Here is a 17,345-nt window from a genome sequence, read left to right on the forward strand (position 1 = left end):
TCTATGGAATCTATGAAAAATCCTTGCCTCCCCTTTGGTACTTTCTCTGGAGCCCCACAAACTAGTGAAAACAAGGTAAACCATGAACTAAAACCCTGGTTTAATCTATGCAAATTTTTCTGCAGTTAGTGTGTCTTACGTACAGTTACGATTCAGAAGAAGCAAACAGCTGCTGGATCTGCGTGCGCCCCCCAAAATTGGAAACACGTTTCATGAGTTGACCTAAAACAATGCATTGTGGGGGTTGTCGTGATAGAAATTATAATGTATTGATGCTCCCCTAACAGGAGACTACAGGAATTAGGAACTGGGAGATGGTCCCTGATGGAGAAGCTAGTTTGGAGTCAGCTAGTGAAAGACAAGCCAAAGGTCTGCAGCCTTGCATACTGTTCATTGAACCAGCGGCCACTACATGGTGTCAGGAGTGGCGAATGGGAAAAAATGTCAAAGAATTAAGTTCCATATTGAAGAAGTTGGAAACTGAGAGACGGTAGAGCAATGCAGACACGTGGAAGGCCTCTGTAGGTGATCTTCCTGCATGGTTAAGTAAAGGGGCAGATAGTCCCAGAAGTTTTGCAACCTCCACCTGCCCTTCCAATGTCCGGCAGTCTAGCAGAGCCCCCCTGCAGGGCATTCAGACAAAGGTCTGAGTGGGAGGCAACCGCCACAAGTCAAGAGGAAGCACTACCACCTCCTGTGTCTTACACCTAATGCTTCTGTAACCCTAGCCATGGCGCTACCCGTGGCCACGTCTGGATTCAGCTTCCCCACACACCGGAGTACATACAGTCTAGCTATTTACACAGTTTATTTTTACAAAACAGTCCGCATAGGAATGAGGTTAATGGCAGAACAGGATATCAGTCATCTAATTGTCGAAGGCAGGTATCAATGAATTAAACAATCTGTGCCAATTGGATCAAAGACATCCTCCGCAGCGTAAAGCTTGAGACTGCAATGAAGTTCAGCAGGAGCACACGTGGTGACCAAGACATCAGCTCTCCATCACCCTGGCACCACAATAACCACGGCTGGTGAGTCCTGCTCTCTGCCAGAGCCTCATAGGGAAGAGCTGCTCTCCTCTGCTCCAGCTGTCTGTAGTATCTGCAGAGAAACATACACTGTCCCCACTCCCCCAAAGCATCTTTCTCCAATTCCCAGACACGGCCCCTTGTGCTGATAACTGAAACAACCCTGGGTTTATCACCCACCCAGCCCCAGGCTGGTTCTCAGTTAACTCTCCCCAGAGCCTTCCCAGATCAACACCTTGCCCTCCTGGCAAGTCTACCTTACTGTCCTTTATTCCTCCACATGGGTCCCTCTGCCTCACAGAGGGAAAAAAGGATATCAGGTTGTCTTCTCCCCATCACTAAGGGCAGGTTCACTTTACAGGCAGGCTGCAGAGTTGTTCCTCCCAGAGCGCTGTGGTCCCGGGGCTCCTTCCCTTCTCGGAGCCTGGCCGAGTCCCCCGGGGCTGAGCACCCTCCTGTCCCCCGCCTCAGGAGCCAAACAAAAACATGCATATGCTCTTGCAAGCAACAACTTTCTGCAAACTTTCCCACTCAGCCTTTGCAGGGATCTTGAGCCCTGCTGCAAATCCAGCAGCAGCTGTTACACTTTTCTTGATGCATCCCAAAAGCGCATTCACCTCTGATGCAGCCGCATCACACTGCTGGCTCATGTTGAGTCAGTCTGTGATCTACCAAGACTCCCAGATCCTTCTCCGTAGTGCTCCTGTCCAGGCATGTGTCACCTGTTCTGCATTTGTATTTTGGATTACTCTTTCTGAGATGCAGCACCTTGCATGTGTCAGCCCTGAGCATCATCCTATTAGCACCAGCCCAATATCCCAGGCTGCCATGATCCCTCTCAGTTGTGCTCCTGTCCTCCAACATGTTGGCAGTCCTTCCCAGTTTCATATTGCCTGCAGACTTGCTCAAGTAGCTTCCAGTGCCAGGATCCAAATCATTAACAAACACATTGAACAGCAGTGGCCCAATGTTTTGTCTTGTTTTTGGGGTATTTTAATCCTTGTGGAGAATTAAGAATCCCCACAGCAGGAAAACTTTGCAAGACCTCAAAGAGCTGAAACACCGCTCTGTGAAAATGCCAACATTTTCCACTGGTCTGAAATTTTCTCCCGTTTTTTAATTCCGAGCTGAAACCATTCACTGAATATAACTGGAATCCACAACCAGCCGGGTGTTGTGAGCCTGCTTGTTAGGTTGAAGCCACATGATGGTGATGATAAAATCAAAGTGTAGTTTTGTGAGCTTGCCAGGAGATATCAGCATGACTCAGTACCTGTAACGGCTAAGCGTAAGCCCGGTCTGCAGTCGGCACAGAAGAGTTTTCCTGATCGAACCATTCCTTTACAGAGCTGGGATGTGAGACCTAATAGTTGTGTCATGCCTCCCCCAGGTAGCAAACAGGCAAACAGTGCATTTGGCAATATGCAAGGAAGCAAGAGAGAAAGTGCCCAGGTTGACACCCATGCGAAAGTGCTCTGTAGGCTGCTGCACATTTGCATGGAACAAATTGCAAAGAAGGCTAACGGCATCCTCAGCTGCCTTACTAGGAGCGTTGCCAGCACATAGAGGGAAGTGATTCTTCCCATCTATTTGGCACTGGTCAGGCCACATCTGCAGTCATATGTCCAGTTTTGAGCCCCCCACTACAGAAAGGATGTGGACAGATTGGAGAGAGCCCAGCTGATGGCAACAAAAATGGTTTGGGGGTTGGGTGCACCTGACTTGTGAGGAGAGGCTGAGGGAACTGGGCTTACTTTGTCTGGAGATGAGAAGACTGAGGGGGATTTAAGAGCAGCCTCTGATTACCTGAAAGGAGGTTTGAAAGAGGATGGAGCTGGGCTGTTCCCAGTGGTGGCAGATGACAGAACAATGAGCAATGGGCTCAAGCTGCAGCAAGGGAAGTTGAGGTTAGGTTCCTAACCCTAACCCTAACCTTCTTCCTAGGAGGGTAGTAAAGCACTGGAATGGGTTACCCAAAGAGGTTGTGGAATCTCCATCCATAGAGGTTTTGAAGACCCAGGTAGACAAAGCCTTGGCTGGGATGATGTAGTTGGGGCTGGTCCTGCTTTGAGCAGGGCTTGGACTAGATGTGACCTCCTGAAGTCCCTCCAAGCATCTTTTTCTATGGTTCTATGGAAGGAAAGCCAAGATGTATTCCTTGAAGAGCTGTGCTCCTGGAAGGAGAAGTACACTGGGGATGGCATCAATGCAAGGCTTTAACTGAGGTATGGATGTGAGGATGCTGTTTATATAGCCTGGGTTGGCTGAGAGGGACATATGGTTTTGACCTTGAATGTCACTGAGTGCCACAAACCCAACAGGTCTTCTCAGCACCTAGGTCAAGACTGAAATTGGGTGCCTGAGCCACATTTTTTAAAGTACTTAAGTCCCCCGAAGATGCAGATAGGTGCCCCATGGGCTTGTTAGAGGTGCCAACATCCATTAGGGGCTTTTGAAAGCGTCACTAGGAGACCTTTGCATCTCTAGGGTCTTAAAGACCTCTAAATGTCTGGCTTCTGGGATCTGAAACTACCAAAGTTCTAACATTTCCTACCCTTTCCCATGCATCTTTATTACGATTGGTTGAACACTGGGGAAAAACAGTCATTGATAAAGTTAAGCAACAACATTTATGCAACGCATCCACACGATGGATTTGGGAAATCATAGTCAACCAGATACAGTGAAGTTTGCATGTTATTTGATCATCAAGGTTTCAGATTTCAGTCTCGTGTAAGCAGGCTAGCTATTGGGTGGCATTCAACAACTGTCCGTAATGTCTATTAGTTAAATAGCACTGAAATCAGGAGGTTGGTAAAGAAAAGTTAAAAACATCTCTTTGGCTAGCTGTCTACTTACCTTCCTATCATCACTCCATACACCTTGTGAGACATGCTGAATGGGGTGCCTGTCCATGATCATTAACTGGGTCTTGAGAAAACTTAAAAAAATCTTTCATCCAGCAATATATCTAATGTAACATCCCATTGTGAGCCAGATCAAATCCCACCCTTCTCTGCTGAACTTTGTTTTAATATCTATCTGCTATCTGTCTCTCTACATCCACTGCCATAGTATGAGAGCGATGTTTCCATTGACTCTTCTCTGCACCATTGGTTTTCTTCTGTCATCAGAACCAAGGGGACTTGCTCTCCATGCTGTCCATGCCATTCCTCCTCCCTGCGGTTGTCCCTGCTGTTCATGACACCTGATAGTCCACATTCCCAGAGTGCAGGGTCCCTCCTGGAAAGGAATTCAGTCCATTGGTGAAAGGAGTTCACTGAAGCAGGTGATTTTAGAAAGGTCTGATGCCTAGTCCCAGGTGTTGTCGTCTGTACCTAGAAATTGAAGAGCCTCTTTGAAATGCAATCGGTTAAGTTTCTGGTCTAGATTGGGAAACTGGTTCTCAAAAGCCAAAGGCAATTTTCCATGAAGAAAGCAGATTTAGGGTGTAATCAGAGGCATGTATTGGGATTGGTGAAAGCCATGCTATAACTTGACATTCACCAAAGTGTCATGGGGCTTTGCAGTGGGAGGTCTAGATCCAAGTCCAGATAACTGAATGGAAACGAGCTGAGAGAGGACAAAAAAGAGATTAAGTGCATAATTGGGAGAAATCCTATCCCAGGGATCATGAAAATTTGCAATCCTTCTTAGTCACTGCAAGCTACCATTGGGCAGGTATTGCATTATACACCCACACCAAGCATAAGAAGACAGTAATCTGGCATCTTCCTAAACACCCAGGCAAACCCAGCCCAGCTTCTGGAGCAGATAAAAGGGACCATCTCTAGCCCCAGAGTCAGAGGGACCTTCCTCCATCCTCCCTGCACTCAACTACTTACAGCACAGCTCCAGTGACCCTTCTTCTCTCCATTCGACTCTTGGCTTAGGAGGAACAGCCATGGCTCTGCAGTCACGTACTAAAAGCATCGGAGGCAGCAGAAGCGGCTATAGCTCATCCTCTGCCATTGGTGGTGGTGGTGGAGGGGGGAGCAGAGTCAGGAGCAGCTACAGCTCGTATTCCTCCCGGGGCTATGGAGGTGGCGGACCATGTGGTGGATTCAGCAGCAGAAGCTATGGCGGAGGTGGAAGAATTTCCTCTGGGTCTTATGGTGGAGGATTTGGCTGCCAAGGTGGAGGCTTTAGCAGCGGGATGATTGGAGGTGGAGGTTATGGAGGAGGAATGGGTTGCATTGGAGGAGGACTAGGAAGCATGGGAGGAGGCATAGGAGGAGGTATGGGAGGTGGCATGGGTGGAGGAGGCTTTGGTGGAAGTGGCTTTGGTGGTGGTGGCTTCAGTGGTGGTGGCATGGGACCAATGACTGGTGGTGGACCTGGCATGGGACCAATGATTGGTGGTGGACCTATGGGTGGCTTTGGAGGTGGTGGCTTTGGTGGACCTGGGGGAGGTGGCCCTGGGTTCCCAAGAGGCATCCAACCCGTTCAGGTCGATCCCAGTCTCCTGAAGCCAGTCCAAGTGGAGATTGACCCCCAGATCCAGCAGGTGAAGCAAAATGAGAAAGAGCAGATCAAGACCCTCAACAACCAGTTTGCCACCTTCATCGACAAGGTGAGGAGATGGGGCAGTGCTTGCAGGATGGGCGCTTTGAGCTGTTTTGCTTGCGTGTGCAAGACTTGGCCTTTCCAGGTCTGTGTTGGTAGGAAAGGCAGAATGAGAGTGGTTCTTCTGTTAATCTCTGGTCAGGGACTTGATTAAATATTTCATCCACAGACTCTGCAACCTCAAGCTATGCTTCTGCTTTATCTCCCGCATGCTCTAGTGGATTATGTTGAATCCATCATGTCACCTTCAACTTCCCTCGTCAGGTCTCATTACTGCTTATGTTTCTTCCTGAGTCAAACCACAGGACAGCGAATGGGCTCCTACAAGGGCGAGTTATTCTGCTCATGCAAACTTGCCTGCCTTTTTCCCACTAGTGCCAGATCTGCCCTCCCATGTTTTCCCTGGGTGGTGAACTTTGTTTGAGTGATCCCCAAATTTTTGATAGTGTTCAGAATTGGGAAAGAGGGGAGTGGGGGGGGTGCAATATTTTTGCACATGTGTGTCCAACACCAAATTCTGGAATTTAATACCTGCAAAAATTGCAACCCTTTATGACTGGGGTGCTGGAAATTTAGAAGTATGGGGAGGAGGAATTTCCCAGAAAAGTTAGTTGAAAATTTTCAGTTTGCTTATTAAATTCCCTGAATGTCAATTTTTTGAACGGTGCTCTATGTCATAGATTCATAAAAAATGAGGGTTGGAAGGGACCTTACGAGGTCACATCAGAGTTCAAGCCCTTGCTCAAAGCAGGACCACCCCCAGGTAGATCATCCCAGCCACAGCTTTGCCTACCTGGGTCTTATAAACCTCCAAGGATGGAGATTCCACAACCTTTCGGGGTAGCCTGTTCCAGTGTTTTACTACCCTCCTAGTGAGAGTTTCTCCTAATATCTAACCTCAACTTCCCTTGCTGCAACTTGAGCCCATTCCTCCTTGTTCTGTCATCTGCCCCCACCGAGAACAGTCCAGCTTCATCCTCTTTGCACTCACCCTCGAAAGTCCTTAATGTCTTCACATAACTGTGAAACTCTAAAGTAATTTTGAAACTACCTTGCTTTTCTGATTCAACAGGATCCTTGCTTGACTGTTTATGTTCTTCCAGACTTGATAGGGGAATGGCTTATCTCTCTGTCTGTTGGGTTTCAGGTCCGGTTTTTGGAGCAACAAAACAAGGTTCTGTCCACAAAGTGGGAGCTCCTCCAACAGCAAGGACATAGTGGTCCAAGTAAGGACCTCAGCAGCCTCTTTGAAATTTATATCCAAAACTTGAGGAGGCAGCTGGACTCTATCCTTGATGAGAGAGGACAGCTGGTTTCAGAACTGCAGAAGATGCAAGGGCACCTGGAAGATTACAAAACAAAGTAAGTGGCCCAAGAGATTTGTACGCTTCTTTCTCATCCAAATGTGTGTGTGTCAGGGGGAAAGGTGCAGAGATATCCTGACAGAAGAGACGCCTTGGTTCCCACAGGAAGTGGGCCATTAATATGTACTAGGGCTGCGCGAAAGGGCAGCGTTCTGTTTCGACCAGCGTTTCGACAGTTTGACAGAACAGTGTTCTGTTTCGACTTTTGTTTCGAGTCCAAATGGCTGTTCTGTTCTGTTCCATTCTGTTCCGTCAAAACATTTTGCCGTTTCGAACCTGTTTCGATATTTCGCCCATAGGATATAATGGGGAAGGTCGAAATAGGCAATAATTTTGTCATTTCTAGCCAGATTGTGTGAAACTTGCAGGAATGGTAGCCCCTTCTAAGGGCATGACACGTGCCAAGTTTCAGGAAGATAGGTGAAGGGGGTTCAGAGAAACTGCACCCCAAATTCTTGAGAGCAAAACTCATGTCACGTGTATGTGTTAAGCCGCAGTTGGGTCAAAACTGCAGGGATGGTAGCCCCTGCTGAGGCAACAAAGCCTGCCAAACTTCAAGGAGATAGGTGCAGGGGGTTCAGAGAAACTGCACCCCAAAATCCTGAATGCAAAACTTGTGTCACGTGTATGTGTTAAGCCACAGTGGGGTCAAAACTGCAGGTGTGCTAGCCCCCATGGAGGCCACAAAGCCTGCCATGTTTCAAGGAGATAGGTGCAGGAGGTTTGGGGAAAATGCATGCCAAAACCTTGAAAGCAAAACTCATGTCACGTGTATGTGTTAAGCCACAGTGGGGTCAAAACTGCAGGGATGGTAGCCCCTACTGAGGTCACAAATCCTGCCAAGTTTCAAGGGGATAAGTGCAGGGGTTTGGGTGAAACTGCACCTCAAGCTGTGGACAAGCAAAACTTGTGACATGGGTGACACAGGGTGAAAGCTGCGGGGATGGTAGCCCCTGCTGCGGACACGAATCCTGCCAGCTGTCGAGGAGATTGGTGCAGGGCTTCTGGGGTCTGGAGCCCTGCACCCCTAGCTGCTGAAAGGCAAAACTGGTGACATGGGTGCTTGTGCACCTGCTGCTTCTCATCAGGCAGTGGGACTGAAGATCCCCCATCACTTGTCACCAAGAGCTGGGGGTAATAATTGACCACAGCATGAACATGAGCTGGCAGTGCAATGCTGTAGCCAGCAGGGCCAACAATACGCTGGCATGCATCAATTGATGCATCTCCAGCAAAACCATTGCAAAGAAGTGATTCTCCTGCTCTACTCGGCTCTACTCAGCACTGGAGAGACTGCGGTTGGAGTACTGCGTCCGGTTTTGGGCTCCGCACCTTAACAAGGATGTGATAATGCTTGAGAGAGTCCAGAGAAGGGCTTCCCATATGCTTAGAGCCTTGCACGGCAAGCCATACAAGGACAGGCTGAGGGACCTGGGACTCTGCAGCCTGAAAAAGAGAAGGCTGACAGGGGACTTGGTAGCAGCTTACTGCTACATCAGAAGCATACATCAAGGGCTCAGTGAACCCAGGGCATCCTTGGGAAAAACTAGGAGTAATGGTCATGAACTCCTGGAAGATTATTTCAGGCTCGTTTCAGGCTCAACATTAGGAAAAATGACTTCACAACTAGAATGTCCAGACTGTAGTTTGGACTTAAATCTCGGTCCTTGACATTGCACTGGACTTGCACCCATTATATGCTCTCACTGGTGTGCCTGAGAATCACTTTGTTGGTTTCTTACTCAGTAAAAGTCAGGCAAGCCAACTTGTCTCTCTTTACCTTGAACAGGTATGAAGATGAAATCAACAGGCGCGCGACTGCCGAGAATGAGTTTGTGGTGCTGAAGAAGGTGAGCGATGCAGCTAATGAAAGGATGCAGGGGACAGGACACACCTAAAAACACCCGAGTTTGGGAGTTGTGGGTCCTCTGTGACTGGGAAACCCAATTAGACAACAACATAATATCCACCTGTCTCCCGCTGAAGCACTTGCAGTGTCTAGCACTGAAGGCTCTCGCCATAAGAACACGGTTTAATGACTTGGAAGCAAGGTTTCTCTCCAGATAACACAGGCTGCGGCTCTCTCTGCTGTGCTGTGCTGTGCTTTAGGAGACTAAAGAATTGATCGTTCTTTCAGGACGTGGATAAAGCCTACATGAGTAAAGCAGAACTGGAAGCAAAGGTGCAAGCCCTGACTGATGAAATCAACTTCCTGAGATACGTGTATGAAGAGGTAAGGAGCTCCCCCTTCTCTTGGGCAGCTGGCAATAGAGCTGAATCATGACCAGCTCTCACCAGAGCTATTGTGATACAAACATGAAAAAGAAGCAGTCGTGGTCACTGTACTGCAAGTAAGATTTGACCCCTGAAAATCTTAAATATACAACAGAATATTTCTGGTCTAATTCAAAACAGCAGTACAGCAGAGCAATAGCAGGCATGAAACACTCGGCAGCACTGACCCATGCTTTGATGCTTTGCAGGAGATGTCTCAGATGCAGACGATAAGTCGTGACTTGTCTGTGGTGGTGTCTATGGATAACAGCAGGCACCTAGATATGGACAGCATCATTGATGAAGTCAGGCGTCAATATGAAGACATCGCTCGGAGCAGCAGAGCTGAAGCTGAGGAGTGGTACCAGAGCAGGGTGAGTAATTCATTAGTGAACGAAGTGGAGAGGCTAAGCATTGCTTGCTGCTGACTGACAGATGCTGCTCTTTTACAAAGACATAGACACAGAAAACCTTCCCCTTTAGCTTATGGTGAGGTGTCCATATAGGAAGTCCCGCTGCCCTCACAGGTGTGTATGCTTCTGCAGGAATTCTGCAGAGGCCCAAAAAGGTGAGATATGGATCCGGGACATTCATGCACATTCATGCACTTCTTTTCCGCATAATCAATCCATGTGGTTTTTCCTGGCTCCCAGGACCTGAGCAAACTCCATTTATGAATGCTCCAGGGATGTCCATAACAGATCCAGGAATTGATCTCGGCACTGCCAGTTCCACCGTGGGGTAACCCTTGGGAAATCAGTGGGTGTACACTGGAGTAACTGAGACTTGTCTCCATTTGCACTGGCATAACTGAGAGCAGTATGTGTCCCACAGCCTATAAACCCATATATTCCTTCAAGCTCAGCACCGAAGCCGTGGGACAATATTGGTCAGCATTATTGCCTGTAGCCACAACACACCGACTACCTAGCCAGGAAGAAGTTGTTTGCAGGGCTTCGGGTGCTGTGCTGAATAGGTTGTTCTGTGTGTGACACTCAGTATGAAGAACTGCAGAACACGGCGGGACGACACGGAGACAACCTGCGTAACACCAAGCAAGAGATCCAGGAGCTGACCAGGGGTATCCAGAGGCTGCGATCGGAGATTGAGAATGTGAAGAAGCAGGTAAGGGCCGTGGGCTCTTCATCCATACCGCGGTGGGGCTGGGCCCAGCAATAGCATTCACAAGGGCTACCTGCAGTGGCAGTCGAGATCTGGCTGGTGCCAGGAGTCTCCAGGCCACGCTCCTGGTAAGGAGTGCCTTGCATTGGGTGAGCTCTGAACAGCTTGGGCACCTTGCTGTCCTGTTTTGATGGGGACGGGTCAATACAGACACTTGATGGAAAGCTGAGATTTGCCAAAATAAACGTGTGTGTTAGAATAGGTCCAAATTGGAAAATTTTTCTGGATTTGGTCAATTCTTTTTCTCTGAACTCCTCCCAACTTTTGAACTTTAGCAATACATTTCCTTTTTCTTCCAAAGATCATGTGGGGTAAGACTCTTTCTTTGCCCCAAGCTCCAACCAGCCTTGTTCCACCCTTGATAACTCTTAGAGGGAAGGTCCCACAGGAAAACTGAGATGTCTCCCTTCTCCTGTTTTCAGCAACAGCAGCTGCAGGCAGCCATTGCGGAGGCTGAGAACCGAGGTGAGATGGCCCTCAAGGATGCTAGGTCCAAGCTGCAAGAGCTTGAGGCTGCCCTGCAGAAGGACAAGGAGGAGCTGGCTCGCTTGCTGAAGGAATACCAGGAGCTGTTGAACATCAAGATTGCCCTGGATATAGAGATTGCCATGTACAGGAAGCTGCTGGAAGGGGAGGAGTACAGGTGAGTGCCATACCCAGGTGATCTGTGCGAGGTGGGATGGCCTTACATAGGCAGGATTCTCAGCTGATGCAGAACAGTTGTCTTTCCAGCGCTTCAAGGAGCGATGTGTTGATGGATCTCACTTGAACATACGGCCCACTGGCCTTTAGACTGCACGGTGGAGGGGACAGGTGTAATGAGTGCAAGTTTGAAGCAGACACAAGAATGGAGGAGCTGCTATTTACTGAGTCAGACTGGGGTCCGTGTTGTCCAGTAAATCTTGCCCAGTGGCAGAGAGCGGATGCTGAAAGGGAGAGTGGACTGGGTCTGACCAGGGTTTTTTTCCACTGTTCCTCTCTCACTTACAGCCTCCAGCATTTAAGGTCTAAGACATAAGTGACTGGTAGGAGGGGAAGGGGGGGGCATGTGCCCCCCCCCCGACAGGGCTGTCCCTGCCACCAATGCCACTGGTGGCATCTGTGGATGCTCACCAACTCTGCCGATGTCGCCGACACCGTCAGCAGCTTCTGCGGGTGCTGCCCCGAGACTCAGGGGGCACCAGTTGCCCATGGTGTAGGAAGTTCTGATCCTGGGGCTGTGCCCCTAAGTCCCATGCTCAGTAGCTAGTGATGCCCCTATCAGTCCATGCAATAAACCTTGTGAAAACACTGAAGGTGCTAATAATAACCTGAAGAGCCTCCAGGCTTGCTGCAGTATCTATGGCAAGCGCTGCTCGGCACCAGCTGAACATTATCTTTGTGCTCAGAATTGTGCTAGGGGCCGACTTGGAGTTTCTGGGGGGCATTGAACAGGTTGTTCTGGACGAAAGCCAGACTTGTGCTTTTTGCCCTTCTCATGATAAAGGCAGCGGTGTTGCCTATATTACTGCAGTTGCTAAAGACCTGTAATACAAAAGATATCACTGAATATACATATTCTAAATGGAGCAGTTTCACATTTAGTGACCAAAGTGAGCATCTCTGGAGGGGTTGTACCCTAGTTAAAGGACTACTTTTGGATTTGTGTACGTTAAAGGAGTCCCAGCTGCCATTGACCTTAATGGCAATACTGGACAGGGACCTGTGTGGAAATATGCATCGGACTCCCTCTGTTTGAAATAGTTCAAAGCTGAATGGAGTTAAGAGAACTTGGAAATAAAGGAGTGCTCAGGGAACGGTATTGCACTACAGAGGTGAAGTTCGCAGCTGGGTGGGTCTCAGTGTCAGCAGGACTTATTTCCACGGGGTGACTGACCTCTCTCTTCCTTCCCCCGCACAGGCTGAGTCAGGATATGTCCAACGTGAATGTCTGTAAGTACTTGCCTCTTTGCTTTATTGTGGGTTACTGCTGGAGCTGGGTTCCTGTGGTTGCTAAACGCCTACCTGAGTAGGGTGTTCCCACTGTTCCTCTCCTTGAGCCATTAAGTGACATAAGAACATAAGAACAGGCATGTCCTGAGTCAGGCCATAGGTCCATTTTGCCCCGTCTCATGTATCACACAGCAGCAGAGAGCAGATGCTAAAAAAGACAGTGAACTAGGTCTGATCAGGGATGTTCCCACTGTTGCTCTCTTACTTGCAGGCTCCGGCATATACAGTCTAGGAAGTTCTGTATCAGTCTCCCGTTATTGCTGTGTTTTCGGCTGTCACACCTTCTCTCTACTCCCATAGCACTGTGAGCTCACTGCTGCACCCTGGTGTGTGGGTTGATAGTATATTCCTAGACGTCCTTTTTTTCTTTTGAAACCTGGGACTCCTGTCCACAGTAATCCTATGGTACCTGCCTTACCTGCTGAAAAATCTTCCCTGATGGATTCGATGTAGTCTTTGATGTAACGTGCCTCTTCCCTACCTGTACAACTTATTCTGTCATTCCTGTATAATTTGTATCCTGATATTATAGCATCCCTTCAGTTATAGCATCCCATTGATTATCTTCCTTCCAGCATGTTTTAGAGAAACCTCTTCTGTCATGGCCATTATTTACTGCTAAGCATTCAAGTCCCTATGAAATCTATCCCTGCACCTTTGTTCTTAGACTTCCGAGTGGTGACCAACCTGTGCTTCCCTTGCAGCGGTGGTAGGAAGAACCACCATTACTGGGGGCCATGGAGGAATCACTGGTGGATTCGGAGGTGGAAGTGGATTTGGAGGTGGAAGTGGATTTGGAGGCGGAAGTGGATTTGGAGGCGGAAGTGGATTCGGAGGTGGAAGCGGATATGGAGGAGGAAGTGGATATGGAGGAGGATGTGGAATTGGAGGTGGCATTGGAGGAGGTGGAATCGGAGGAGGAGGCATGGGAGGAGGTGGGTATGGAGGCAGCTGTGTCAGCGGAGGTGGCATGATGAGCGGTGGTTACTCCTCTGGAAGCGGAAGAGGCTTCAGCTCTGGTGGAGGCAGCATTGGAGGTGGATCCTCCTCGACTGTCAGGAGAAGCACCACAACTACGACCATCAAATCTTCAGGGGGAAGGTACTAAGCCTGGGAGTCCTTCTTCCCAGGGCAGGAAAGTTCTCTTCTGCTCTCCTGGCTGCAGCATAGCTCCTCTCCATCCAATCCTGGCATCCAGAAAAGAAATGAACTGTGCCCCTTGCCACTCAACCCCCTCCATAGACCCTCTTCTGCCACTCCTAGGGGGAGCTGTGTGAGAAGACACCACCCTCTTGGACACCACCACCATGGGCCTAGGTTTTCAGCAAGCTCCAGAGTCTTGTTCAGACCTATTGCAAAGTTAGGGAGCTGTGCCAGGAAACGCATCCCTGGAGGCTAGCAGTTAGCAGAGTGTGGGTGAAGGGAGGAGCGCTCTGCCTCTCTCGCTGTGCTGTATCTGTTGAGTTGTTGTGACTGCCCTGTGGCAATGTGTATAAAACTCCTTCTTCCCTTCTCTTTCCTGAGCCTTCTTCTTCAATGGCCACGTTTCCTTGGGTGCTCTAGTTTACTGCATCGCACATCCTGCATTTGCTCAGTTTACAAACAGCAGTAGGCCATGCTTTCCCATGTTGAAGTAGCAATCCAACCCAGATGGAATGGATCAGAAGGAAACCTCTCTGCTGGTGTCTAGAGAGGTCAATACATCCGCTCTCTGGAACAAGTAGGCGGGCGGAGTATTTGGGTAACCCCAGTTGTACGCTAGCTAACAGTCCCCGAAACAAGTAGGTATCAATCCTGCTTGTGTCCTGTCATTTATGAGTTGCACTTGATTATGCCTGATGTGTGCATGGCTTCTTTCTATGGTAACAGAGCAAAATGTTCTCTGCAAAGTCTTCTGTGATGTGGAATGTGCTTGTATTGTCATTGTCTCCTCACCTTTTCTGCTCATTGTCTGTCCCGTTTTCTAGGGGTACGGCCCTTCTCAATAAATTGCAGACAAATCAACTGATGTTTCTGTGTCTTTATTATTCCCCAAGGGTTTTGTGCCTCTTGAGGGGACCCTGGTGGAAAACGAGGAGCTGCTCTTTTCATTGGAGAAGTGACATACAATGAGGCTTTTGGCCAGATTCTCCTCTGGTGCCAATCTCTAGTGCTTTATTAAACAAAATAGGTCACATGCCTATTTTACCTTTGCATGTGGCTGTTAGCTCATGGATGGGTGGGATGGATCTGTATATATGAGCTGCAGTCCACAGCACAAGCATACCCTAGCCTGACACACTGCTGCAGGAGAATGGGAATCCCAATCTTGTTGCCAGGCCAAATCCTATGACAGGCAAATATTAACTTCACAGAAGGAGGAGGATCTCTCCTACAGGAGATTGTGATAGGATCCTGCAAGACTGGCCTACATGGATAAAGTGGCTGGAGCAGTTTTTTGAAGTGAATGAGATTCCCTTACAGAAACATGTAGCTGCCTTGTTGAATTTGATGGGAGGAAAAGCATATCGAAGCCAGCAAGCAGAACATTTAAAGAAATTGTGAGGATTGCCCAGGTGCACCTGGCTTTCAAGCCATGGATTATTACAGAAAGGTTCAGGTTCCACATGAGGAGTGAAGGTGAATCTAGTTCCATTTTTGTGACTAAGGAAATTGTCTGAATATGGCAATTGAAAGGCTGGACTTGAAAGGGCCTTCAGAGACAGATGTGCACGTGGGCTACTCCATGAAGCTTTTAAGGGAGGAGGAAGACCTCACTGTTAAATGTGCTGTTGAAATTGGAATAGCTATGCACAGTGCAGGAAAGGATGCCCTAGCATTGCATGGAGGCATGCCCACAGAAACAGGAATAAACAAGCTATTAAATGTGCCACAGCAGAGCCAGAGCTGGGAGCAGCCTGGTGTGTACTGCTGGTGTGCAAAAGGGTCTTGCACCCCAACTAATGGCTGGTGTAAGGAGCACAAGTGCAGGAGCTGTAGTAAAACCAGACCTGTCCAGCAGCGTGCCATGCTCAGAGCACTAGGGAGCAGAGGGCGGTAAGGTGTAGAAAAGGGAATAAAGAGGGTTTGGCTTGCAATTACTGTGGAGTTAAGAAATGACATCCTGGGGTTGTGAGTGCTTGAGCAGGCCCTTTATCCTATTTTAACACATCGACTGTGTCACACCCTTGATGAGCACCTGGAGCTTGTCCTATGTGCCTGCTCTGACCGCTCAGGGGCCAACCCGGCCATCTAGCTGCCATGTCTTGATGTTAAATAAGGTGGGGTTGTGGCCCTCCAAGGTCAGTGAGCTCAGGGCACTCTTCCAGCCCTACCTCTCCCCAGGCTCAAATTGGCTGGCTTGATTTGGGGTCCTAACCCAGTTCATGGTGCCCCTGTCTCCTGGGCATTGACTTAGTGGGCCCCTCCACCCCCAATGCAGAAATTGGCCCCTTGGGCCTGAAACCTTTGTCTGGGCTCCAGCCTTGTGACCTTGGCTCTCTTCCTTTGGCTCTGCCCCTCATGCCCTGGACCATGTGTCCTAGGCTCCAGCCCCTGGGTCCCAGTCTCGCCCTTTTCAGCTCTGAGACTTGGTCTAGAAATCTCATGCTCTGGGCTTGGGTCTTGCACTCTCAGGGTCCAGACCTCTGCTTCCCGGTCTCCCTGTCTCAGGCTCTGGGTCTGCTCACACAGTCTTTGGGGCTTCTCACCGTCTGTCCCCTTGGGGTCAGCTCCCGCACACAGTCCATTTGGTTGCAAGCTTTGACTCTCAGCTTGCAGTCCAGTCCTCCAGCAAAAGTGGCAGTGCTTCTCTAGGTGCCCCTTGCATCTCCCGAGCCTCTGCTCACAGCCGCTCCCACTCTAGTTTCAAACATAAAAATGGGTACAAGCAAAACCATTCCAAATTAAAGTGCTTCCCCTGCCTGGATCTGTGTCAACCCAGGACAATACCAAGTAAACACATGACCAAAATAACTTGGCTTCAGTGCCTGGTGCTGGGGGGCTTTCTTTCAGCCCCCACTGGGCTGGAGCTTCTTCATCCTGGCAGGTCAAAGCTAGTCTCTGGCCTCAGCCATGGTCCTGGCCTTACCAAGCCTGTAGCCACACTTCCCTGGGATGGTCCCTGATGGAGAAGCTGGTTAGGAGTCAGTTAGTGAAAGACAGGCCAAGGGTCTACAGCCTCTTGCATACTGTTCATTGAACCGGTGATCACTGCATGGTGTCAGGAGCGGAAAATGAGGAAGAACTTGAAAGAATTTGAGTTCCATACTGAAAAAGAAGTTGGAAACTGAGAGAAGGTAGAGCAATGCAGACATGTTGAAGAACAGAGGACTTTGCAGGTAAAGGGACAGCTAGTCCTGGAAGTTTTGCCACCTCCAGCCGCCCTTTTGATGTCCGGCACTGTAGCAGAGCCCGCCTGGAGGGCATTCAGACAAAGGTCTGATTAGGAGGCGGCCACCACAAGTCAAGAGGAAGCACTACCATCTTCCGTGCCTCACACCTACTGCTTCTATTGATGCATCCCAAAAGTACATTTGCCTCTGATGCAGCTGCATCACACTGCTGGCTCACGTATTGTTAGTCTGTGATCTGTCAAGATTCCCAGATCCTTCTCCGTAGTGCTCCCATCCAGGAATGTGTCAATCACATTGCATTTGTATTTTGAATGACTCTTTCTGAGGTGCGGCACCTTGCATTTGTCAGCACTAAGCATTATCTGGTCAGTGCCAGCTCAATTTCTCCACCTGTCATGACCCTTCTCAGTTGTGCTCCTTTCCTCCAACATATTTGCAGCCCTTCCCGGTTTCATGTTGCCTGAAGACTTGCTCAAGAAGCTCCCAGTGCCAGGTTGCATATTGTTAACAAACACATTGAGCAGCGCTGGCCTGACGTTTTGGGGTTTTTTGGGATATTTTAATTCTTATAGAGAATTTCACATCTCTTCAGCAGGAAAACT

The 17,345-nt window shown here is 49.0% G+C and overlaps 1 protein-coding gene across 1 annotated transcript; it reads left to right on the plus strand.

The window, feature by feature from the left end:
* The first annotated feature begins 4,809 nt into the window (after positions 1–4,809).
* LOC102572307 (keratin, type II cytoskeletal 3) lies at positions 4,810–14,413 on the plus strand. Its single transcript, XM_059717969.1, has 9 exons — positions 4,810–5,604; positions 6,745–6,959; positions 8,751–8,811; positions 9,099–9,194; positions 9,445–9,609; positions 10,235–10,360; positions 10,840–11,060; positions 12,318–12,349; positions 13,114–14,413. Exons 1-9 carry the CDS (start codon positions 4,936–4,938, stop codon positions 13,515–13,517), a joined length of 1,989 nt encoding a protein of 662 aa, XP_059573952.1. The 5' UTR covers positions 4,810–4,935; the 3' UTR covers positions 13,518–14,413.
* The last annotated feature ends 2,932 nt before the right edge of the window (positions 14,414–17,345 follow it).

Source organism: Alligator mississippiensis, chromosome 15, assembly GCF_030867095.1.
Source record: "Alligator mississippiensis isolate rAllMis1 chromosome 15, rAllMis1, whole genome shotgun sequence".
Classification (NCBI taxonomy): domain Eukaryota; kingdom Metazoa; phylum Chordata; order Crocodylia; family Alligatoridae; genus Alligator; species Alligator mississippiensis.